Here is a 25,829-nt window from a genome sequence, read left to right as displayed (position 1 = left end):
CGTCGCAAAAAAAAAAAAGTCGCGTCTACCGCGTCTCGCGCCTAATCGCGTCTCGCGCCTAATCGCGTCTTTGCGTCACGGCCTTTTACACCGCGGACGTAACGAATAAACGGTGACGGTGTGAACGAACAACATAGAACAGGACCAGACGTGGCGTTGTTTCCTATTTTCACCGACAGCTCCACTCTCCCTTACTTACACTCTACTGTTATTGTTGAGGCCAGATAATTGTGGGATTTGTAGTTTTTGACCAATCGTGTGCTCTTTCTTTTTGTGATTTTTCCGGTTCACACATGTTTGTTTTTTTTAGGGGCAAATGCGAGTGAAATGCTCGCCCATGGTGGGCATAAGAAAATGTAAGACCTGTCTAAAATTATTTAAGACTTGAACACAATAATTCAACAAATTTAAGACATTTTAAGACCTAAAATTTAGATTTTCACATTTTAGACTTTTTAAGACCCCGCGCGCATACCCTGTTATTTCATATACAAGTTTAAGTGCATACATATTTTATGATGCTGTGTATTATATATTTAAGACCATCTTAGAATTTTCTAATAAATTTAATACTTTTTAAGGCCTTAATTTTAGATACATGAATTTAAGACTTTTTAAGGATCCGCAGATACCCTGTTGTGCGCTCGCAGCAGGACAGATAATCAGATGGATAATCGGTAAAGTTAATAATTTCACTTAATGTGGCCATGAATAAATTAATTTCGATGTTTCGCCTGTTATTAAACGCAAATCTTGAATAGGTCTCCGCTGTTTTCACATTTAAAAAGGTCTTTGTTGTCTTTGTACAGAGACAATATGAGATTTGCTTGTAGCCACAGCACTTAAAAAACCCACTGTAACCTATTTTCATAGGCACACCAGCCTCGCTTTCAATAAAACACACACTCACAATCCATAATTCCGATCAGTGAAATATATGAAAACAATAAAATACAATTTAAAAATGAGAGAAAAAAAATCCAAATTCTTCGACATATTTAAACTTTAAAAAAAGAAAGAAAAAGTAACGCAATAGTTACTTTCCCTGGTAACTAGTTACTATTATAGTGAAGTAGTGGAGTTACTAACTCAGTTACTTTTTGGGAGAAGAAATTAGTAACTATAACTAATTACTTTTTAAAAGTAACGTTCCCAACACTGCTAATACCAATACTAATACTAATACTACTAGTAGTATGAGTATAATAATAATACTAAAATCTGCTGACAGAGTTTAGATATTTGGCAGAACAAATACATCCATGTGGTCGTGGTTGGTGTTGTGGTTTAAATCCCTGTGTGACTCATTGACAGAACTGGGTTGTGTTGATGTTTTTTTCTTTTAATACAATAAATATTCAAACGTGTCAAACTGCAGGTGTGAAACCATGAATGAATGAATGAGTGTGGATCAAAGAGCAGAAACAGAGTGAGGTTGTTCATGGTGATATTTTACTGTTGTTATTAAAACAGATTGAGAAACAAACAGTGGATGAAGACGTGAAGACGTGAAGACGTCCGTCCGTCTGAGGAGACAAGCTGCTGCTCCCTCAGTGGGACGACATGGTCGACTGGATCCAGTCAGTGAAGTGACAGACCTGAGATCAGCAGAGAAAGAACAGTCGTGTTAACTCACTTCTACACCGCAGCACGTCAGCTCAGACAGGTGTGTGTTCAATAACTTAAAGCAGAAGTAAGTGATATTTTTGTGTTAATATAAGTCTTCAATAGTTCTATCTTCCGACAGCAATCACTTACATAGAGTGTTTGGACCGAAACACGGGTCTGTCAGTCACTCTGCTCTGCTTTGAGCCGAGGAGAAAACTTTTCTCGTATCCTACAAGTTTTATCCAATGAGGAGAGAGAACGGCATGAAGGGCTGTGTGTGCAGCCAAGGGATGCGCCTGAATGTGGTGACGTAGGGACGAGGGCCAATAGATCCATGACGAGGGCGGGGGCTGCTAACTCCATCGGCTGACAAGACGTTATGGTGCATTCAAGGCAACTCGTAACTCGTGTTTTTCCGACCTGTGAAGTGGTACCAGTTCAATCTGGTACGAGTTCACGGGTCGGAAGTTACGAGTGGCCGTTATAGTGACTTTCACAGGTAAAACAGGTCGGAAAAACACGAGTGGGTTGCCTGGAACGCTACAAAGTCATAAGTCGTGACTTGAAGCTGTAATTTACGGTTTCAAAAGCCTGCCTGGAACGCAGCATTAGCCAAAACGACCGGATCGCTTACTTCTGCTTTAAGAAAACTTCAAAATAAAAGTCCTTCCATCATCAGACACAGAATCAGGAGGTCGGCTGTGTCTTTGGAACTAATAAAGTTTTTTTTTCAGCCTTTGTGCCGTGATATTAACTCAGTTATTGATGAGGCTGTCGAGTTCTCTCAGGTGAAGGATGGATGAGCAGCTGATTGGAGGAAGAGGAGAGCAGCTGATTGGAGGAGAGCAGCAGAGGAACTGACCTTGGCGTAAACACCTGGGCGGTTCTCCTCGGCACAGCCCCACCCCCAGGACACCACCCCCTGCAGCTCCCCGTCACACACCAGAGGACCTCCAGAGTCTCCCTGAGGACACACACACACACACACACACACACACACAATGATACACCACAGTCAGACACGTCATCAGTTAAAGGACGATTCCGGGGCTGTATGTTCCTAACATTTTAGGTCTAAAAGAATGAATCTGAAGATTTTCAGTTTAATTGCTCCTGTTTTGCGGCAGCTGCGTCTGTCCCCGCATCGCCACAGCAGCGATGAATGGGAGCGGATTGAAGTTCTGCTGCTTAGGCTGTTTCCATCCCTCAAAGCCACAGACAGCGTCAGATGGCGACTCAAACATGCACCCAGAAGTTTATTTACTTCAAGCAAGCAGACATGTTTGTAAAACTAGATCTAATTCAAAGTCTTGCGGAGTCGAGACCCAAGTTGACGCTCGGTGTGTTCAGGTGCAGTCGGAAGCTCCCGTTTGTGTCATAAACACAGGAATATCAACTCTGGACTTGCTTCAAGTAAATAAACTTCTGGGTGCATGTTTGAGTCGCCATCTGACGCTGTCTGTGGCTTTGAGGGATGGAAACAGCATAAGTAGCAGAACTTCAATCCGCTCCCATTCATCGCTGCCGTGGCAGCTCCGCAAAACAGGAGCAATTAAACTGAAAATCTCCAGATTCCTTCTGTTAGACCTAAAATGTTGGGAAAATACAGCCCCGAGTTGAATTTGCCCGAAATTGTCCTTTAACTGAGAAAGTCACAGGAAGGAAATTGATGATGGAAAAAAAACAAAAAGTGTTTTGAGACGTTCAGTGATAAAATGTGTAAAAGTTGTGTAAGTGTGATGGTGTGTGTGTGTGTGTGTGTGTGTGTGTGTGTGTGTGTGTGTGTGTGTGTGTGTGTGTGTGTGTGTGTGTGTGTGTGTGTGTCCAGCACCTGGCAGGAATCCTTCCCTCCCTCCAGGAAGCCGGCGCAGAACATGGCGTCGGTGATCCTGTTGGGATACGAGCGCTCACAGTCGAGCTGCGACAGGATGGGAAGATCCAGGCAGTGGAGACACTTCAGACAGCCGACTACACACACACACACACATAGATAGACACAAGATTACACATCAGTTAAAGCACATGTGGGTAGTTTTAAAGGGATAGTTCAACATTTTGTCAAATTGGCCCATTGCCATAATCCCTATAGTGATAGCAGTAGGTTCGTTACCTTTAATTGTCGGTGCAAGCTGTTTTTAGAACGGCGGAGCAGAGCCGTGAGCTGCTCAGAGCTACGCTACGGAGGCTCATTATGGGATTTCTTGGTTTCCCTCATCAAACTCAGCAAATACACAATCCAACAACTCCACAACGCTCTGGTGGACAAGTTGTGAGCTGCACATTCACCACGCTATGAGATAATAACACAACGTTACCACACAGAGTTGTTTTAGAGGGGAATGCAGAGACTGCTTGATGATGAAAAACTGCCCCTGAAGGCAACGCGCATCAGCGGTTTTGCATGAATTTCCCTCTAAAACAACTCTGTGTGGTAACGTTGTGTTATTATCTCATAGCGTGGTGAATGTGCAGGTAACAACTTGTCCACCAGAGCGTTTTGGAGTTGTTGGATTGTGTATTTCATTAGTTTGATGAGGGAAACCAAGAAATCCCATGAGCAATTAAAGGTAACGAACCTACTACTATGACTATAGTGATTATAGCAATGGGCCAATTTGCCAAAATGTTGAACTATCCCTTTAAAACTGCCCATATGTGCTGTAGTAGTAATTTGTAGTAGTAGTAATGTATTTCTACTTACAGGGGCTCTTCGTGGCCCCCCACCCTGACACCAGGCACTGCGTCCCGGCGGCGGCGCAGCGGCGGGGCAGCGCCACGGGCTGGACGTACTGGTTGAGCTGAGCCGGCTCGGCCAGCTTGATCAGCATGATGTCGTTGTTGATGGTGTAGCGGTCGTAGTCGGGGTGACGCAGCACGGCGGCGGGGGCGATGAACTGCTCGGGGCCGTCCTTGTAGCCGATATGGTGCTCGCCCAGACGCAGCTCAATGTCCTCGCCCCTGGTGCATGATGGGAAGAGAGCAGCAGGTAGTGAGCAGCATCATCACCCCTCAATAACAAGGTGAAAGAAGTCTCGTTTAAAATTTTACATCAAATCTACCCTGCAAAGAAAACCCTTGAAAGATTTAAACTAGACATTGACTATGTGTGTGATTTCGGTAACACTTTACAATAAGGGTCCCTTAATTAACATTAGTTAACACATTATTAAGCATTAATATATTAACTAATGTATAGCTAATTAATGCTGAGTAATGCGTACATAATGATAACTAATTACATGATTATGCTTAATCATTTATGAATTAACTTTGAGTAGTAAACATTAATTAACTGCTTTTCCTAATGCTAAGTAATACATAATAATGATTGTTAATACATTTTAAAACAGTTAATTAATGCTTAATAATGTACTAACTAGTGTTAATTAAGGGACCCTTATTGTAAAGTGTTACCGTGATTTCTGTGGACTTGAAGATGAAACCATCTCTCACTTGTTTTATCATTGTACCTACAGTAAAACCTTTTGGAAAGATGAGGTGAAAACAGGAAGAATGATCAGTTTCCAGGAAAAACACATCTTGATTTATTATGAAGACCAAGACAAAGACTTGTGTTTTTTTCTGTCAGTTAAAGGAATAGTTCACTAAAAATTAAAATTTCACTCATTATCTCCTCCCCCTCATGTGGACTAAGGCCTGGGAGAAGTTTCAGAGTCCTCCGTGGCTTCTCTGAGTTACAGGGGGTCTCGGTGTAGCAGTGCATGTCCATATAACGGTTGCAAATGGACACCAACTGTCTTCGTAACAAAAAGACACACCAAAAAAACATCCAAATACCTCCATGCTGCTCGTATGTAATGTCCCTCTTGTATTGAAGCCCCGAAATGCGAAATTGTTCCGAAAAAAGTCTATATTTCAAGCTTGTTTTGTAGCGGAAGCTCCTCTTCCTGCAACTGTTATAATGACATGCACTGCTACGCCGAGACCCCCTGTAACTCAGAGAAGCCACGGAGGACTCTGAAACTTCTCCCAGCCCTTAGTCCAAATGAGGGGGAGGAGATAATGAGTGCAATTTGAATTTTGGGTGAACTATTCTTTTAAATCTGGAGTTTGGGGAAATTTCATTTCCACAAAAACAAATGGGCCATATCTAAACCGAACATTGTACCTTTAAACATAAACTGCACCGTTATGCTGCCACAATCAAGGACATTAGAAATAAGAAAGCCGCCAAAACGTACTCTATTATGGAGAAATGTTGTGCAAGTGATTTGTAAAGGCCTGCTTTTTTGTCTCTTTTTCTGTTCCCATGGATGTATTTCAAGAATATATGGGTGTATGTATGTATGCAACTTTCTGTGCTGCACAATTAATCAAATAAAAAAATAAAAAATAAAACCCTCTCAGAGCCACTGTGACCTCTGACCTCTGACCTGTGACCTACTTGTAGCAGTGAGCGGCGCTGACGACCCACAGCTCGTTGATCAGCGTTCCTCCACAGTAGTGCCAGCCGTTGTTCAGAGACACCTGCCAGGGGACGGAGTGATCACGGCACTCGTAACCCCCGACGATACGGTCGTCGGCGCCGAAGACGGCTAGGAAGCAGGAAGTAGGAAGCAGGAAGAGGGAGGAAATAAGGAGGAAAACAGGGAAATAAGAAGTTCTCATAGTTTATACACACTTTAGATTTGGTTTCATAATGGAGGACAAAAAAATAGAATACAACATAAATAATTTGATTATACTCGCCAAATACTTTCTACACAAATGCAAATTCTCAAAAACTACCCCACGAATCTGTTTTTTTTTTTTAAAAGAACTGCAACTTTACTTTGATTCATTAAAACTTATGAAATCAAAAAAAGCCCTATTGCTGTATGACAGTTTATCAACTTTTACTTTTGATTGATACCCTTTAAGATTTTTTTTTCTGTTCTATTGCTTTACTTTCTGTTATTGTTCTGCTTATATCCTGTTGCTTTTTGAATATAAGAAATGCTACGCTCAGTTCTGAAAGCAACGACGAAACACAGCTTCTCTCAGTTTCAGTTTTAAAATGAAACTGAGAGAAGCTGTGTTTCGTCATAATATTATGTTGCAATAGACCACTATTAATTTAGGCAATCATGTCAAGTTGAATTCAAGCATGTTAATACACCTGCGTTGAACCTGTATGCTTTAGGTTATCTCATGTATACTCTTCTATAATTATGTAACTATTTTATAATCATGTAAAAAACTATATTACTCCTCTTGATCATGTCATGTCTATAATCATGTAACTATTTGATAATCATGTAAAAAGCTATATTATTTCTCTTGATCATATTAACTTATTTACATTGTACTACTTAATATGCATTTCTATAATCTTGTTTATATATTCAGGATAAATGATTTTATGTAATTTTTTGTATAAACACTGTATTGTTGGAATAAGTGTTTGATTTAATGTGGACCCCAGGAAGAATAGTCTGCATCATTATGTAGACTAATGGGGATCCAAAGAATACAACAAACGACGATATAACAAACGACTTTTGTAATTGCATTTGTATATGCTTATTTGTATTGTATTTTGCACCTTGCAATAAAGAGAAAAGAAAAAAGAAAAGTTCATACACACTTAATACAACAAACATGAAGCTGCTCTGTTCAACACAGTAAGAAGAAGAAGAAGAAGAAGCAGCCTCCTCCTCCTCTCTGCGGTCGACCAGCAGCTCTTTATAACAGAACTAAATAGATTGCGTCGCTAAATGTGTGTTCCTGTTTAATGTGTATGGGTGGGTGATGTAATGTATGTATGTATCTTGAGGTTGTGTGTTGCGTACGGGGGTGAAAACAAGTTTCCTTGTGAAGGACATATAAAGCTGAATCTGAATCTGAATCTGAATCTTTAACTCACCGGTGGCCGTCAGCAGCAGGAGGACCGGGACCAACATCATGTCTCTGGTTTGTTCTCCTGCAGACGTCCAGCTGCTCACATTTAAACTGTGTGTGTGGTTGTGTGTGTGTGTGTGTGTAGGTGTGTGTGTGTGTGGCGTTGGGGGCGTGGCCTGTGTGTGTGTGTGTGTGTGTGGTGTTGGGGGCGTGGCCTGTGTGTGTGTGTGGCGTTGGGGGCGTGGCCTGTGTGTGTGTGTGTGTGTGTGGCGTTGGGGGCGTGGCCTGTGTGTGTGTGTGTGTGTGTGGTGTTGGGGGCGTGGCCTGTGTGTGTGTGGGGCGTTGGGGGCGTGGCCTGTGTGTGTGTGTGTGTGTGTGGCGTTGGGGGCGTGGCCTGTGTGTGAGCAGCAGCAGGTGAACAAACAGCAGCAGACTAACTAACTCTAACCCTGAGTTGATGAGAAGCACCAAGCTGTGACCCCGACGTCTGGTCGGTCCATCGGGTCGGCAGGTTCAGCAGGCGGGAGGCGTTTCCACGGTGACGTCTCCGCGGTGACGTCACGGTGACGTCAGAGCTTGAAATAATCCCACGCACGCACAGCGCTGCTGGTTGTAGTTGTGCTTTATTAAAGACTTGATGTATAAACTCTAGTTCCTCTACAGTGTTAAGCTCCGCCCACAGACGCCGGCTGCAGGCGGAGACAAGGTGAAGGCCTCGGATCAATAAACTGTAAACATGTGACAGGTCATACTATTACTCTACACATTAATATTATTATTATCATTATTATTATTAATAATATTAATAATAATATCATCATTAATGTTATCAATGAGAGTTCAAACAGCAGCGTTTTAATTTGAAGGCACAGCAGCTTCCTGTTTCCTGTTTGTGTTCAACTCGGTAGGAAGTTCATCCTGGTTCTTCGTCATCATCGTCATCGTCTTCGTCTTCGTCTTCGTCTTCGTCTTCATCATCATCATCATCATCATCATCATCATCATCACAGCTGCTGGTGTTGTTATTGTTGTGCGGCTCCACAGCTTCTCACCTCCGTAGGTTTATTGCTTTATTGCCCCTCCCCCCCCCTGATCGTGGGACTCGAACACGTCCCTGATCCTGGCCACGCAGGCGGCGGTGGCGACCTCCGTCTCCTTGGCGATCTGCGACAGGCTGAGGAAGCCGTGCGGCAGATCCTCCACCACCATCAGCGTCACCGGCTGACCGATGGCACGCAGCCGCTTCGCAAACATCACCGAGTCGTCCAGCAGCGCGTCCAGAGCCGAGGCCTGAGGAGGACGACAGAGGTCAGAGGTCACGGCTGGTTTCTCCCTCTCCTTCCAATTTTTAATAATGCGTTGGACAAGTTCTTAAAGGAATAGTTCAACATTTTGTCAAATTGGCCCATTGCCATAATCCCTATAGTCATAGCAGTAGGTTCGTTACCTTTAATTGTCGGTGCAAGATATTTTTAGAACGGCGGAGCAGAGCCGTGAGCTGCTCAGAGCTACGCTACGGAGGCTCATTATGGGATTTCTTGGTTTCCCTCATTAAAACTCATCAAATACACAATCCAACAACTCCACAACGCTCTGGTGGACAAGTTGTGACCTGCACATTCACCACGCTATGAGATAATAACACAACGTTACCACACAGAGTTGTTTTAGAGGGAAATTCATGCAAAACCGCTGATGCGCGTTGCCTTCAGGGACAGTTTTTCATCAAGCAGTCTCTGTATTTACCTCTACAACAACTCTGTCTCATATAGGGATTATGGCAATGGGCCAATTTGCTAAAATGTTGAACTATCCCTTTAACCCAGTTTCCATCTCAGTAATCTCCTTAGATGTTTTATAATGTAACCCTTCTGAAACAGATGAACATCTTCTCCACGACCACAGGATGAATGTGTGAGGTGTGTGTGTGTGTGTGTGTGTGTGTGTGTGTGTGTGTGTGTGTGTGTGTGTGTGTGTGTGTGTCCAGGTGTGTGTGTGTGTGTGTGTGTGTGTGTGTGTGTCTCACCACGATGTGCACCGGGGGCAGCCCTCTCAGCAGGTTGTCCGGAGCGAGCAGCGGCGACACAAACGGGTTCCTGATGATGGGGCAGGACGTCGGCCGGATGAAGGCACGGCACTCGGAGCGCAGCGGCTCAAAGCCTTGTGGGTAATCCACCTGGCCCTCGGGGGCGGGGCCGGGGCCGGGGTGGGGGGCGTGGCCCGACGGCGCCCTGTGGGTCCCGGACCGCCGCTGGGATGCGGCCGCGCTGCGTGTGGGATCCAGGAGAGACTGGATCCAGTTGGAGGCGCCGTGCGTCAGGTCGCTGAGCAGCAGCGCCGTGTCCCGGCCCAGAGCGCTGAGGCTGCCCCCCCCCACCGAGGGCTGCACCGAGGACGAGTCTGCACCTGGAGGGGTTAATTATAATAATAATAAAAATGTAAAAATGCCTCTTACATTGACTCCAGTTGTTCACATGAGAGCAGAATTCAAAACTGTTATATATTGGGTTGATTAATGTCCTCTTACGGACACCGTTGATCTGCAATGACATGTTACATAGAACTGTCACTAGAGGGCACTCCTGTACCAAAGTTGAGATCGAGTTCAACAAAAGGAAGATCTGCCTAGTGAAGCAAGAAGTGGTCCGTGGTTATATTGGTCTTATAGTATAAGTTGGAGTAATACCTATCAAGACACAATAAAAACGTTCTCAAAAATTCAGTTTTTCAAAACTTCATCGACCACGACTCCAAAATATTGTCTTTGTTTTTCAGGAAGATTGAAAATGTATTTATCAAGAATTGTCTGGTTTAAGTTTACAGTCCATGCACCGGTGGCTCAGTGTTTCAAATATCAAAAACTTTGTGGAGGACGGTCTGAAGACGCAGTCGCAGCACATTTGGGGACAGTTGAACAAAAATTGCAGGAGAAGAAAAGTTTAATAAATTTTACAGTTTTTGAAAAAAACAGAGTGATGGACTTTATAATTTGTACTGAGTTTAAAGGGACAACGAGGAGTTTCTATTCGGTTATAAAAAAGTCTCACGTTAATGTGGATGAATCTACGTTACCACTTGTTAATGGGCCCATTTTCGATAAATATATCGTTCTGTCTCTATCGTTATTTTGTTATTATTAGTGGTGGCGGAGATGCTGGTCGAGCCAACCAGCGTTTTTTACTTTCGGTTTCGCAACGAGTCATGAGAATAACGCAGCTGAATCGCCGTTTATGGTCAGAACTACGACGGTATGTGATCGTCTTTGAACCTCTGACTTTAATTCTTGATGAATGAAAACATGAGTCTGTCTTGCGCCGGTCAAAAGAATTTTACGGTGCGCGGAGGCTCATAAATGTAGTGTGGAAACGCTTCGCTTTTCCAAAACTCCTCGTTGTCCCTTTAAATGTACAAAAGTGTCTAAAGTATTGGGGCGACATTTTGGTTAAAGTTGTAAAACTGAAGCAGGTACGGTTGGTTTGGTAGGAATATTCAAAGTTTTTAGATCTAAACGCTTATTGTGCCCCCCCCCCCCCCCCCCAGAGGGAATATTGACATGTCCTTGGAGTTGAGTAAATCTTGTGCAAAGTTGGTGATTTTTCATCCATGGGAAGTAGGATTTCCTAGGAAGAAGACGAAGAGGAAGAAGACAGACCTGCGTAGGCGTTGATGCACTTGGCGAGCACGCCGAGCGGCAGCATGGGGTCGATGAGCGTGAGCAGGCGGGACGGCGAGGCGTCGGTGGTGAGCAGGGTGGCGGGGTAGGCGGCCATGATGCCGTCGGGGACTCGGATGCCGGTGGACAAGGCCTTCATGGAGACGGTGACACACAGGTTCCCCCCGGCGCTGTCGCCCGCCAGACACACACGCTCCGCCGTGGAGCCTGCACACACACACACAGAGACACACACACACACACACACACACACACACGCACACACGCACACACACACACACACAGGTGATAAGTCTATAAGTTAATGTTTCCACCATGTGACTGATAGTGACTGATACACTGAGTCCACGTTAACTCCATGTGCAGCCGTCAGTCAACAGACTGTGTACGTGCACTATTATCATTTATACTGAACTCATGAACACATTCTTATTACTGTTGTGTGTATTGAATGATGTGTTATTTATTTACTGTGTGTTTTTGTATGTGAAGCCAAAGACAAATTTCTACATTGTGGACAATAAAGATTATGATGATTATTATGATGATTATTATTATCAGCTCAGGTGAGTGTGGGAGTTTATACTGAACAACCTACCACTTGTTGTTATAGCAATACATTTCTTGACTTGACTTGAAGTCACTTCATTCAAACCAACCAACATGTGTTTGATTTTATTTAACAGCATCATAGAAACATTCATGTCATATAAATGTAACATGTAACAGATCAGTGTAAAGTCTCAACCAGACTCTGGTCTCCTGAACTGGACCGGGTCTGGCTGCAGGTTTGAGTCTCAGTTAGAAGTCGGGTCTGTTTCTATTTTCTACAAGTTCTTGTGAATGAACAAAACCTCTCAAAGCCCATGATCGCCTGTTCAAGCCCTTTCTAAGCTGCTTCATTCCTGCTACAGTTTGGGTTAGGTTACGGGCCTGAACATTAAAACCTGGCCCGTGGGTGTTGAAGCTCAGACCCGTCGCAGCCGGACCCACCAGCATTAATTCTCACCAGAATGCAGCCAAAAACGTTAGTATATGTTTCTGTCCAGTGCTGATTAAACCAGTAATTGAAGCTGCTCTGGATCCGACTCTTTCCTTCTGTTCTGACTCTTTAAACAGCAACAACAGAACCAGTGGAGAGGAGTTTACTCTCTGTTCTAGATGAAATAAAAGCCTGTCCCATGTAGACGCCTGTCTCTCTGGTAGATGACGGCTCAGTTCAGCAGCTGAAGCAGATAAAAGCCTGAGCTGCTGTTCCTACGCTGTGATTGGTCCAGTCAGACAGCAATAGGCTGTGATAGGCTTTATGCTGAGCTCCACTACTTCTTGAACTTAAACAAGCTCCTTTACTTCCTGTCTTACATTATTGGACAAACTGGTTGTGGTCAAGGGGGCAGTTGTCGGTCTGAGAAGTGAAGCTCACTTCCGCATTCAAAAAGCTGCAATCCCCTCGGCTGTCGCTGGGGGCTGGCTCCAGAAGGGAGCAACTCCAATTGAGCCCCATGTTAAAATAGCTGATTTTACAGCTTAAAAAAACATATTTACAGCCTGGTACATTTTATTTTTTTGGTCTCAATCGATAGTTTCTACCCCCGCACACACTCTGAGGGGGGTGAATTTTTTTTAAACTCTACCGTTTTACTATTATTAGGTTTAAAGTTCTGGCCAATTAGGGAGCAGAACCGTTGAGTGACAGGTCCGGCGACCGCTGTTACGAGGCCAGTGGGCGGGCTCTCGGCCGGCCAACGGCCGCACCGCTCCAAATATGGCAAGTAGAATCCAACATGGCGCGGCTCAAAGCCCCGTAGTAGCGGCACAAAACAGACTCCCCCAAACCAATGGGTGACGTCACGGACGCTACGTCCATTCTTTTTACAGTCTATGGTTGTGGTTCCTCCAGGTGTCTGTGACTCTGACCTCAGTAGACACAACAATGGTCAGACACACCTGGAGTAACCAGCTTGTCCAATAATGTAAGACAGGAAGTAAAGGCGCCTGTTTAAGTTTAGCCTCGCGTCACCAAGCTCTTCAGACAAGCGAAGAGCCTGGTGTCTGTTACAGGGTTCCTACAGCTTAAGCCAACTTAAATTTAAGACTTTTTAAGACGTTTTTAAAGCCACTTGAAATGAAATTTAAGACCGACTTCACAATAAACACAAATGCAAAAAAAAAAAAAAAAAAAAACCTCACCACATCTATTACATAGGGTTAGGGACAATTTTACCCACTTTCCTATGTGGTCCAAGGTAAAGTGACTGCTACATGAATGATTGGGGGGGAAACTGATTTGGGAGCTGGTGGCGGTAAGAAATTTAGCGTTGACGGCCGCCACTAACTTCTCTATGTCAGAATGTTACCAATTATTTTGAGATTTGAGACTAATTTTAATCATAAAATCCCACTTACCAAGTGTTAACCTTTTTAAGACGTTTGAAATTTTGATTTAAGACATTTTAATGCCAATTAAGGCCTTGTTTTTAGATTACTGAATTCAATGCCTTAAAAGGTAAGACTTTTTAAGGATCCGTAAGAACCCTGTGTTAACTCCGAATTTTGTCTGCATTCCGGTTCCCATCTGTGGCGGATACCGAAATCACCAAATTCACCAAAATAAAAGTGTTCACCAACATAAAACTTATAAAATAGACATTAACTTGTAATACAATAAAAGCAAAATGTTAACTTAATGGCTCGGGGACTTTCTTGTAAATTATATTCCTTAAATTAAAGAGTTTTACCGCATTTTATTAGCTCGGTGCTTTTATTGTGACGGAAAGGTCTGTCTCTCTCGCCCTGGTTCTGTTTCCTACCAAAACAGTGAGTCAACGGCCCCAGACTAGTTTAAGTTCAGGAAGTAGTGGAGCTCGGCATAAACCCTATTGGTCCAGTCAGACAGTGCCAGGCTGTGATTGGTCCAGTCAGACAGTGCCAGGCTGTGATTGGTCGACTCACCCAGCAGGTGGCAGTGCTTCAGGGCCCAGCAGTATGAATAGAAACATTCCTCCAGCGCTCTGGGGAACGGAGCCTCGGGAGACAGGGAGTAGTCCACGGAGAGGACGGGAACGTTCAGCTGCTGGGACCAGGACCGGATGTAGTTCTGTCGCCATGGAAACACAAGAATCAGACTCATCTCAACTCAGAAACATCCAGAACCAGAACCTGCACTAGTACTACCACTACCCATACAAGTACCCAGGGTTCCTACACATTTGAAATTTCAAAGGACTACTTTGACCTACTTTTATCTCATTTCCAGACCTCTAGGTAAAAAAAAAATCAAATAATAAGTTACATTTGAGTAAATAGATGTTCATCCTGTAAATACATTATGCAATTAATCGTTTGTTTTCATTATTCTGAACTTGTAGCTATACCATTATGTCATCAAATACTTTCCAAGAGATTGTAGCTCGGTACAAAATAATGAACCCAGATTAACCCAGATAACTTCAGAGTTAACCTAACCCGAACCCAGAGGAGTGTCATAGAGAGCCTAAGCGGAAGCAGCAGTTGCCATGGGACCTCAACTCGGAAAAAGTCTCCATGTAAGTGAACGGGAGTCAAAGTTTAATTTCGTGATCCGATTTAATTGTGCCATGAGAAAAAAATATGACCTCTACCTGTTTAAAACATCACGTTTCATCCGAAAAAATCAGCAGTTTATCGTAAAACGGCAACAGAAGAATGTATTTAGTGTGAAGATGCTCCACGGACTACAGATCTGTGTCCCACAAAAAATACGTCACCAACTGACACGGGAAAGGGCGGCATTTGGTGTGTTTTATTCTAAAAAAGTTTTACGGCAAACTGCTGATTTCTCTTCATGAAACGCAATGTTTTAAACAGGTAGAGGTCATATTTTTTTCTCATGGCACAATTCAATCGGATCACGAAATAAAACTTTCACTCCCGTTCACTCACATGGAGACTTTTTCCGAGTTGAGGTCCCATGGTGACCGTTACTTCCTGCTTCCGCTTCGGTTCTCTATTATAAATATATTTAAGATAAGATAAGATAAGATAAGATTACACTTTATTGTCAGATCACTCTGAAATTTGTCTTGCGTCCCATGACGTCCAAGGTTTCACACAAATAATAACAAAATACCAAAAACATACATTTACAAAAAAGCATAAATGTTACCCTCAAAGGTCACATTTAAAGAAAAACACAAACTACCTCCTAACTCCATTCACAACATAAATCCAACATTACAATGTGTCTTTGGTGCAACTCCCAGTGCTCTGTCTGTACATGAACCCTAGGGTCTAGTCGACTTAGAGCCCAAACTCTGATTTAACAGTTTGACAGACTGAGGGACAAAAGAGTTCCTCAGCCTGTTCAGTCGAGCTTGTGGAACTCTAAACCTTCTGTTTGATGGCAGAAGCTGATATTCCTCGAATAACACATGAGAGGGGTCAGATGAGATATTACTTGCAAGAGACAACATTCTTTTAGTGTAGCTATGCTGCTTGAAAATGTAACTCCAAAGTTTGACCCACAATCTTTGAACAGATACAGTATGTAGCAGTCTGGTTAGTTTGGTTTTAAGTTGGACAGACAAACAACTAAACCAGGCACTAATTCCGTACTGCGTAACACTCTGCACTATAGTTTCCATTTTGCAGACCTGGAAATGAATAACATCAAATTCCATACTTTCAATACTTGTGTAGGAACCCTGAGTACCAGAACTAGAACCAGAACCAGAACCGGTACCGGTACCAGGACCAGAACCGGGTCAGTACCTCGTGGGACCGGGACGTCTGGGCCACGAAGCCTCCTCCGTGGAAGTGGATCAGAAGTCCGGGCGATCGAGGCTGTTTCTGCACCCAGGGCAGGTGAGAGACGGAGATGGGGGGCGGGTCGGTTCTGGAGAAGGAGAGGAGCTCCTCACTGTCCTGGTGGGGGGAGGGGGGGGGGGGGGGGGGGGGGGGCAATCAATCAATCAATCAATCAATCAATCAATCAATCAATCAATCAATCAATCAATCAATCAATCAATCAATCAATCAATCAATCAATCAGGCTGATCAATAACCGGAGGTGGGTAGTAGTAACTTGTCAGAGTAGTTTTAACACAGCACTTTTAGAGTGTATGTGTGGAAAAGTAGCGATACTTTTACTCTATTACATTGAGCTACGTTCCTCTCGCTACTCGCTACTTCTTTGTATCGATCCAATGAGCGATCAACAGAGGCTCCGTCATGAGACTCCGTTAACCAATCAGACGGAGCCAGGCAGTCACATGACCACACAACATTATTACAACAACGTGTTCTGGCTGCTTTCATTCATGCTCTGATCTCAGAGGTTACTCAGCAGTTACTCAGTACTTGAGTAGTTTTTCCACCAAGTACTTTCTTACTCTAACTAAAGTAAATATCTGGATGGCTACTTTTGACTTTTACCTGAGTAATATTGTTCTAAAGTAAATATAGACCGAATCGCCTTGTTGTTTACAACTACTTCCGGGTAGAAAACCAGCACGTAATGTGAATGAGAACAGTAACAAACGAGAGTTTAGCTAGGCTATATATTCACGCCCTATCACCGTTTAGACAAATCTGAAATGATTGAAGAAACATTACTATTTCTTTGTGTGTGTTTTGTGTTGCTGTGTGTTGTATTTATTCAGTTTGGGGGAATCACAGTGTCTAGAAAGCATCAGTGGCTGCAGCTGACAGGGACAGCTAACGGTAGCTAAGCTAACGGCGGTAGCTAAGCTAAGGGCAGCAGCTAAGCTAACGGCAGCAGCTAAGCTAACACCAGGACGTCAGCTGTTAAAACCCTCCCGTTGTCGGACACGACATGAAACTACTCCAGTTAGCTCAGTCATGTTGTAACTCAGATATCCGCTGGAAAAAATATTTTTTCATGGACCGTTTATTGAGTTATTAAAGTTAAACAGGTAGCTAACGGTTAGCCCGGCTAATCTATGATAACCATGACTAATTACAAAAAATGTACACACATCAATAGTAATGTTTGTCCAATCATTGGTTTTATAGACTTTACAAACATTAGATTAGTCTAAACGGTGAAATAGTGACATGAAAAATTAGATATATATAGCGAAACTCTCGTCCGTCACTATTGTTCTCATGCTGGTTTTCTACCAGAAGGTAGTTGTAAACAACAAGGAGATTGGTTCTATACTCTGAGTACCAGTAACCTCTGTCAGTGGAGCAGAGAGAGAGCGTGACGTCATACCTGTCCCTCCCGGAGCTCGTAGGAGATGAGGCGCATGTTGACCGGCCCCGGGCCCCAGTGGGCGATGGGCGGGGCCACGGTGGCGCTGAGGGCGGGGTCAGAGGCCAGGGGGAGGCGCAGGGGCACGGGGGGGGCGGTCAGGGTGAAGTTCACCTGCACCTGGGTGGAGGCGATCCTGCTGAAGCCCTGACGACACAGAGAGAGACAGAGAGACGGTTACAGGTTAGACATGCCCTACACCAGTGCTTCTCAACCTTTTGTACATCAAGGACCCCTAAATTGACACAAATTAGACCACGGACCCCCATTGGACCAAATTTAGAAGTAAACACCAGAAATACACAAATATTTGTTCTGAGACTGAAGAACATTACTTTTTTATACTTTTAAATTAGGGCCAATGGCGTGAATTTTTGGAAATATTATAGAGAAATTTCTGGAAAAAAGTGGTCCAATTTCTCCAAAAACATTTAGTAAACATTTCTAGGAAGAAGTGGTAAAAATTCTCAAAAAAAAAAAGTTAAAAATAAAAATAAATAAACATTTTCTTTAAAAAAGTGGTAAAATTTCTCGTAAAAAATGTCCAAAATAAAAATAAAAAAGTAAAAATTTGTGGTAACATTTCCAAAACAAAAAAGTTTTTAAAAAATCTAGAAAAAGTGGTAAAAAAAAAATAAAAACTTCCAGAAAAAAGTGGTAAATTTTCAAGAAATAAATTGGGGACCCCCTTCAGATCTCTCAAGGACCCCTAGGGGTCCCCGGACCCCACGTTGAGAACCACTGCCCTACACTACCACCAGAACCCTCAGATCCTCAGATCGTGGCATGTTGGCTGTGCCTCGCTCACAGAAAGAAAAGTCAGGGGACCGGGCCTTTTCTGCTGCAGCCCCTCGACTCTGGAACAGCCTGCCAGAAGCCATTAGAAAAGCTGACTCTGTTGAGACTTTCCTTAAGACCCATTTCTATGTTTTGGCTTTTAACTAGCACTTAATCTGGTTTTTATATAATGCTGGGATTTGATAATTTGTATCTCTTCCTTTGATTAATTGAAGAGTATCATGTTGTTGTGTTGCATTGATGTTGTTTTATGCTGTGACCTGTTGACTGTGAAGCACTTTGGTGCAAATGCTCTTTGCTTTTAAAGGTGCTATATAAATAAATTAAACTTAAACATGCGGTGATGGACGGGTTAGTTGACTCCGCCTACCGAGAGCAGGCCCGACTCCGTCAGGTTCCAGAACGACTTCCAGAACTGCAGGTCCAGGTTCTGGGTGATGCGCTCGAACTCGGCGCCGCGCAGGTCGGGGTCCATGACGTACTTCCCCGACGTGAGGAGAGAGAGCGCCGCCAGACCTGCAGGAGGGGGGAGGCGGGAGGGGGAGGGGCTTATTCTGATGACATCACGTCTGAAAACGTCAACACAGGAAGTGAGAGCGAAAAGGAGGAGGAGCTTCACCTAAACCCGACTGCTGCTTCCCGTACGTCTCGCCGTACGACACCATGCTGATGACCACGGTCTGCAGGAAGGGACGCAGCGTCGGGGAGAACTACCACACAAGAGACGGGTCAGTGAACGCAACACAAACAGTAATTAACTTTTGAACATCTGGGTCCAGATGTTCAGAAGTAAATCTGATCAGATTCTGGATCATTGATCAGATCAAATCTTGTTTCTAAACTAAAACCAGATCCTGAGACCAGATCATGTGATCCAGTCTCTGTTTTAATCCGGATCAAACCCTCGGTTTGTGGAAAACTTTGATCTAGAACATCAGGATTATTCTGATCCAACAGTTTGGTGGATTCAGGAACAACATGGGATTTAGATTCAATTCAAACTGGTCAAATAAACAACATTTATAATGTAACATATTTATACATTTATTGATTTATAGATACTGAATCAAGTGGGTGACTTGACTGACGACCGAACCCAAATGAAAGGAAGCTGGAGCGCTCGATAAATTGTAGAGCTTTAATAAGGTGCAGACGTTTCGATGCTGCTGCGTCTTAAAAGTTTACTTTATTTACTTTATCACAGTGATGGTTTTTAAAAATCAGGAGAAAAATATAAATCAATAAATGTTTATATCCTTCAAATGTTGTTTATTTGACCAGATTGAATTTAAAGGTGTACAGAAATGGCCGTTTGTCCTGTTTGTCGCGCCGAGTTGTCACGAGCTGCAACACGAGTTTACCCGAGTTAGGAAAACGAATTTGATTGGTCGTTATCGAGCGGGCGGGATATTCAAAGCTTGGGGCGAGACCGAGCTCCGTGTGTGTGTTTGTGTGTCTCAGACGTTTGAATGACGGATGACGGATCCAATATCAGTGGCTGATGAATCGTGAGCAGGCTGACGTATAATCCGTGCACCTGCATTATCCAATGCGGAAAAAAAATACCACACTTTCATCCCGGATTTACTCAAAAATAGAATTTTGCACAAAGTTTGGCCTACATCGTCTGATAGATGAGTTATTACACTAATTTTATGACCCAGAGTGGGCTCAAATTCAATTTTCTTTTCTGTACACCTTTAATCTAAATCCCATGTTGTTCCTGAATCCACCAAACTGCTGGATCAGAATAATCCTGATGTTCTTGATCAAAGTTTTCCTGATCCGACTAAAACGTTCTGATCAACACAAACTGAGGGTTTAATCCAGATTAAAACAGAGACTGGATCACGTGATCTGATCTGGTTTTAGTTTAGAAACAAGATTTGATCTGATCAATGATCCAGAATCTGATCAGATTACTTCTGAACACCTGAGCCTGGTTGAACTGGTGAGACAGGTGAGACATCTAACCCCCCCCCCCTCACCTGGAAGCCCAGACAGCGGCCGTAGAAACAGGCCTTGTGCATGGAGCTGTACTCCTGCACGAACCTGCGGCTCTGCTCTCCGTCCTGCAGCGAGTACAGCTCCCCCCGCTCGTTGTCGTGCAGCAGCTGCTGCGCCAGGTGCAGCAGCGCGCGCAGCTGCCGCAGGGCGCCGCCGTACGACTCCAGCTCCGCCGCGTTGTGCTCCGCCCGGAAGAACGCGCCGCTGTAGTTGGACAAGATGTAGCGCACCTTCTGGATGATGTGCAGCAGACACGAGTTCAACACCTGAGAGGGAGAGACGGGTGAGGAGTAGGGATGTCACGATTACTTGTTTTCACAATTAATCGTGGTATTAAACGGCACAATTAATTAATTGTAAAGATTCCTAAATACTGTCACTTCCCAAAAAAGATTATGTTGGGGCCATATCGGCAGATGTTGCGCCAAAATAAAGGTAAATACACAGATACTGGTCCATTTAACTAACGTAACATTGAATTGGTAGGAATTTAGATGTTAGTGTGTCATTTGTATTAAAAAACAAAACAAAACAAAAAACGATTAAAATAAATGTTAACATTTGGTATAGATGACAATTTATGACCTGAATATTTCAAACACTTCCCCTGGGGGGTTAATAATTGGTCATATATTAATAGATTAGATACCTGAGATATTTTGTGTAAACAATGAGTAATGTAAGCCGGTGCATATTCTCATTTGTCCAGGTCATAGTATTTCAAAGGAGGTTAAATCGAAAGCAACTGGACTTAGTTATTTGTCTAGGAAGACGTTTCACCTTCATCCAAGAGGCTTCATCAGTTCATGTAGCATCTGACCAGGCTGGGACTGGTCCAACTATCTGCTGTGGAGACTCACTATTTAACCTCTTGTGTGGGCGTTCACAAGGGTGATGATGTCACTGGTTCCCTTTTGTGCTCCAAGTGCCAACGACAGTCGTTTAAATGACTGTCTTTGATGGAAAGTTGGTTTCGACTTCGTTAGTGCCCTATGTTGTTATAACGACAGTCGTTGGAGTCACAGGCCACTTGTGAACAGTGGTTGTTCTTTGAGGCTAGATTGTTGAATCTCCTGGGAAGGGATGAAAGGGCAGCATTGTAAATTGGAGATAGGTGGTGTAGGTAGGGGAGAGACACCACCTATCTCCAATTTACAATGCTGCCCTTTCATCCCTTCCCAGGAGATTCAACAATAACCAGTGACATCATCACCCTTGTGAACGCCCACACAAGAGGTTAAATACTGAGTCTCCACACCAGATAGTTGGACCAGTCCCAGCCTGGTCAGCTGCTACATGAACTGATGAAGCCTCTTGGATGAGAGGTGAAACGTCTTCCTAGACAAATAACTAAGTCCAGTTGCGTTCGATTTAACCTCCTTTGAAAAAAAAAAGAGTAATGTAATTATATTTTGACTATATTTAAACCAACACTAAGGAACTTTTCAACCTTCATAAAATATTTTCATAACTTTTGTGATGATACATCGACTTACAACAAGTTGAATGACACCTCTGTCGTGGTCTGAGGGGGTCTGTATCTCTTTCTCTGGCACTAAGCGACTTTGAGGAGCATGAGCGTTAATTTTAATGCAGGATATTTACAGGGCTTCACCCTAGTGTTCATGGGAAATGGAGTCTTCCTTCAGGCAAAACACTACCGCTTTGGTCCACAGGCGCCGCCAAACTCAACCAAAACTGAAAGTTCGTTAGTACTGCTTTAATTTTACACATTCATAGTGTTGTGAAATTAATTAATGCATAAAAATCGTGATAATCGTAACACCGTGATTATTTCTCTGACAATAATCGTGTGATAACTCATTAGCAGAATCAGTCACAGGTCACATGACCCGGTCCAGCTGTGGCTGTGACATCACACTGAGGCTGTGACATCACACTGTGGCTATGACATCACACTGTGGCTGTGACATCACACTGTGACCTCACCTTGACCAGCGTGCGGTAGCCGTTGCCGGGCGTCTGGTCGTCGAAGTCGTAGTGATGGAAGACGGAGGTGAAGCTGCCGACCAGCGGCCGCAGGACTCGGCCATGTTCCTGGATCTCTCTCAGACACGTGACCAGTCGCTCGGCAACCGCTCCGTACGGCAACTCAGAGGGTCCACACAGAACAGAGACGGTGTCCTTACACACGTTGTCCAGCGTGGAAAACACAACCTCATGGTCCATGTCTGAGGCTGCAGAGAGAGGGGGGGGGGGGGGTGATGTCATCATCATTACATCATCATTACATCATCATCATCAGGACACAGCAGGAAGACAACATCAGGCCAGATGTGGAGTAACCTCAAACAAACATATTGATTAAAATATTGAAACCTTTGAACTGAGTCCAGACGTTTAAATAAAGTTTACTGAACTTCATGTGACGGTTTAGAAACCAAGACGCTCCGCCCCCTTTAGGAGACCAGCAGACCGTGACTCCGCCCCCTTTAGGAGACCAGCAGACCATGACTCCGCCCCCTTTAGGAGACCAGCAGACCGTGACTCCGCCCCCTTTAGGAGACCAGCAGACCGTGACTACGCCTCCTTTAGGAGACCAGCAGGCAGTGACTCCGCCCCCTTTAGGAGACCAGCAGACCATGACTCCGCCCCCTTTAGGAGACCAGCAGACCGTGACTCCGCCCCCTTTAGGAGACCAGCAGGCAGTGACTCCGCCTCCTTTAGGAGACCAGCAGACCATGACTCCGCCCCCTTTAGGAGACCAGCAGACCGTGACTACGCCTCCTTTAGGAGACCAGCAGGCAGTGACTCCGCCCCCTTTAGGAGACCAGCAGACCATGACTCCGCCCCCTTTAGGAGACCAGCAGACCGTGACTCCGCCCCCTTTAGGAGACCAGCAGCAGCAGCAGGTCTTGAGTCTATTGACTCCAATGGGAGAAGTGAATGTGAGCTCAGATTATGGTTGATTCTTTCGCTCCAGAGTCACTGAAGTAACCCTAATAGGGATGCACATTTAGAAATTTTTTTCTGACCGATAACCGACGCTCATTAACCGATTATTAACCGTTAACCGATAAGATTAAGATTGCTGCGCACAGCAAAAAAAAAAAAAAAAAAATTATCGCTCCAATTTTTTTTTTTTTTTGCCGTTAAATACACACGTGCGCTGCGACAGAGCAGCGCCACATCCACTGTGCTCTGTCTCAGCTGATCGCGCTCATATGGAGGTTAGATCGTCCAATGTAGAACTGTTTTTATACAAAGTGCAGCCAAACACCAGGCTGAAGGAACAGCAGAGCTCCTCTGACAGCTCCTCTGTGAGGAGCGCCGTAGTTACAGGTGATTCACATCTATGTCCGTGTAGCTACATTTATTGTCTGACCTTCCTTCATGGCGGCGGCTGCACATACTGTCAGTCCTCCTGTGTAACTTTTTGCTGTGAAATATGACTGAAGGCACGCGTGTCGACACGCCCCCATGAGTTGACGACAGAAGGAGCTAATAATAATAAATAAATAACCGATAGTATTAATCGGTCAAAGTTCTTGTTAACGGTTAAACGGTTAATCATGTGCATCCCTAAACCCTAACCCTAATATTGGACTCATTTCATCATAACACACATCTCTTCTGAACATTTAGACACTAAAATGGACACATTTCAGACAAATCAGAAGAAAATGAACTTTGTTCCAGACCTGTCTCTGTCTCAACAACACACTCTCTCCAGATCTGACACAGGTCTCCATGGTAACAATGGCACAAGCAGAATAATAGCAGCACACAGTCTAAATCGGCTTGCAAAGCAAATATTCACATTTCCAGCAAATTAACTGGTTGCAAATGTGCAAATACATGAAAAATGTACTTGCATCATCTCATATTTTAGAGGCCAGATGCCTCCATGTGGGGCAGACTGAGCCCTGGTACAACATGACACAAACACAGTCTGATTAGTCGTCTCCTGAGCTCCTTCTAACTGCTGATTGGCTCAAAGCAGAACCATAAAAACCAACTGAGAGATAAAACACAGATTCAAAGTACAAATATATTAAAAAACACATGATTTAAAGTGAAAAACAAAGAGCTGAGACTCACTGTGAGAGAGAGAGAGAGAGAGAGAGAGAGAGAGCACACAGCCTGAAGCAGCTGGAGAATCACCGCTCTGTTTGATCAGCAGCTGACACAACCGTCTGAGTGTGTGTGTGTGTGTGTGTGTGTGTGTGTGTGTGTGTGTGTGTGTGTGTGTGTGTGTGTGTGTGTGTGTGTGTGTGTGTGTGTGTGTGTGTGTGTGTGTCTGGCCTCCAACAACAACACAACAACAACACAACACAGGCCTGCATCAGACTTCAGACTGTGGAGGAGGAAACAGTCAATACTCCAGACCTCTGTCCTGGTCCTGGATCAATACTTATGATCATCAGTTGGCTCAAATCAGCTGATCAATGACTTGTTTCTACTGTTTCTCAATCAGAAACTTTATTGATCCTCAGAGAGAAAACAGGCCGAGTTCTGAACTTTAGACGGACATGAAGGAAACAGGTTTCATATACTGTGAATAATGATCAATATATAGAATAAATATGTGAATGAGGATGTGACTCTGAGCTGAACTTTCAAAATAAAATTGAAAGTTTGTGTCATTTCTATTTAAATTATTTTAGACTGTTTATGAAAATGTTGTTTCCAATATTAAAAACAAACACACCGTCTCCATGGCAACCAGCAGTACTACTCTTCATGATGTAGCCTATCATCATGACATCATCGTAAACGTTATTAGCCTTCTACCGTATCTAGGTCACCAAAATAAAAGCCTCTGACCCGCACCTCAAACAGCTGATCGTGACGTCAGCCCCCGGAGCTCCGCCGGCCGGTGTGGAGTGGACACACACACCGACACACACACCCTCCTCTCCGCCGTGCTGCTGAGGGGGGGTCCGGTCCTCCTGGTTCTGGTCCTGGTCCCGGTGCCAACTTTAGATCCGGTTCAGACCCGGTTTAGTCCCAGTTCAGTCCAGTCGCGCGCCCTGTTGCTTCCTGTTTCTGAAAACACCGTCGACACCGGATGACGTAGTTTCATATCCGTCACTAAACGTCCAGGCTGCGTCACAACCAACAACTGACAGATAGGCTACAAATGACACAGATACTACTACTAGTTTTATATTTCTATTTCTGTATCATTCCGCGCTGTTTCACGCGGACTATTCACTCACCGAGCCGCATCTTCTTCCTCCTCCTCCTCCTCCTCCGGTGTGCGGTGGCCCGGGGAATGCTGGGTAACGTCACGTGTTGGTGGTGTGTTGATATGATCAAAAAGTTCCTGTTTCACCAACAGACTGAGACCATAGACTGTAAAAAGAAGACAGACATGTAACAATGTGACTTCGTCCTGGCACGTGGCGAAGAGCGCAAGGTGGGTGGGGGGCGCGTGCATAATACATCCATGGGCGCGTGCCATAGCAACAGGTTACACACACCTCTATGCAATGTTCAGGGTCCAGCTCCAGTTCAAAGTTTTCTCCTCGGCTCAGAGCAGAGCAGAGTGACTGACAGACCCGTGTTTCAGACCAAACACTCTATGTAAGTGATTGCTGTCGGAAGATAGAACTATTTAAGACTTATATTAACACAAACATTCCGCTTTAAATATAAAAACATTTGATAAATGACAGAATATGT

At 44.1% G+C, this 25,829-nt stretch overlaps 2 protein-coding genes across 5 annotated transcripts; both read right to left on the bottom strand.

The window, feature by feature from the left end:
• Nucleotides 1-1,458: 1,458 nt before the first annotated feature.
• On the bottom strand, nucleotides 1,459-7,575 carry LOC310994017 (trypsin-2-like). Its single transcript, XM_083982518.1, has 6 exons — nucleotides 7,475-7,575; nucleotides 6,014-6,164; nucleotides 4,310-4,566; nucleotides 3,440-3,576; nucleotides 2,471-2,572; nucleotides 1,459-1,598 (listed from the first exon to the last, which is right to left on the bottom strand). The coding sequence occupies exons 1-6, from the start codon at nucleotides 7,512-7,514 to the stop codon at nucleotides 1,551-1,553; spliced, it is 735 nt and encodes a 244-aa protein (XP_083838644.1). The 5' UTR covers nucleotides 7,515-7,575; the 3' UTR covers nucleotides 1,459-1,550.
• Nucleotides 7,576-8,053: 478 nt separating this feature from the next.
• Nucleotides 8,054-25,736, bottom strand: lipea (lipase, hormone-sensitive a). 4 transcript variants are annotated; one of them, XM_083982501.1, is made up of 14 exons: nucleotides 25,628-25,736; nucleotides 25,364-25,499; nucleotides 24,975-25,190; nucleotides 22,131-22,378; nucleotides 20,162-20,446; nucleotides 18,793-18,883; nucleotides 18,544-18,689; nucleotides 17,337-17,522; nucleotides 15,872-16,024; nucleotides 14,075-14,219; nucleotides 11,102-11,329; nucleotides 9,476-9,855; nucleotides 8,458-8,739; nucleotides 8,054-8,406 (listed from the first exon to the last, which is right to left on the bottom strand). In XM_083982501.1, exons 4-13 carry the CDS (start codon nucleotides 22,368-22,370, stop codon nucleotides 8,512-8,514), a joined length of 2,082 nt encoding a protein of 693 aa, XP_083838627.1. In that variant the 5' UTR covers nucleotides 22,371-22,378; nucleotides 24,975-25,190; nucleotides 25,364-25,499; nucleotides 25,628-25,736; the 3' UTR covers nucleotides 8,054-8,406; nucleotides 8,458-8,511. The 4 variants fall into 4 exon arrangements, with proteins under 4 accessions (XP_083838627.1, XP_083838629.1, XP_083838628.1 ...); XM_083982503.1 differs by lacking the exons at nucleotides 25,364-25,499; nucleotides 25,628-25,736 and having other exon boundaries at nucleotides 24,975-25,306; XM_083982502.1 differs by lacking the exons at nucleotides 25,364-25,499; nucleotides 25,628-25,736 and having other exon boundaries at nucleotides 8,054-8,394; nucleotides 24,975-25,256.
• Nucleotides 25,737-25,829: the final 93 nt, after the last annotated feature.

The sequence above is a fragment of the Trachurus trachurus genome (genome assembly GCF_905171665.1).
Source record: "Trachurus trachurus genome assembly, chromosome: 11".
NCBI lineage: Eukaryota > Metazoa > Chordata > Actinopteri > Carangiformes > Carangidae > Trachurus > Trachurus trachurus.
Note: the sequence above shows the minus strand (reverse complement) of the source record. Positions and strands in the feature narration are given on the sequence as shown.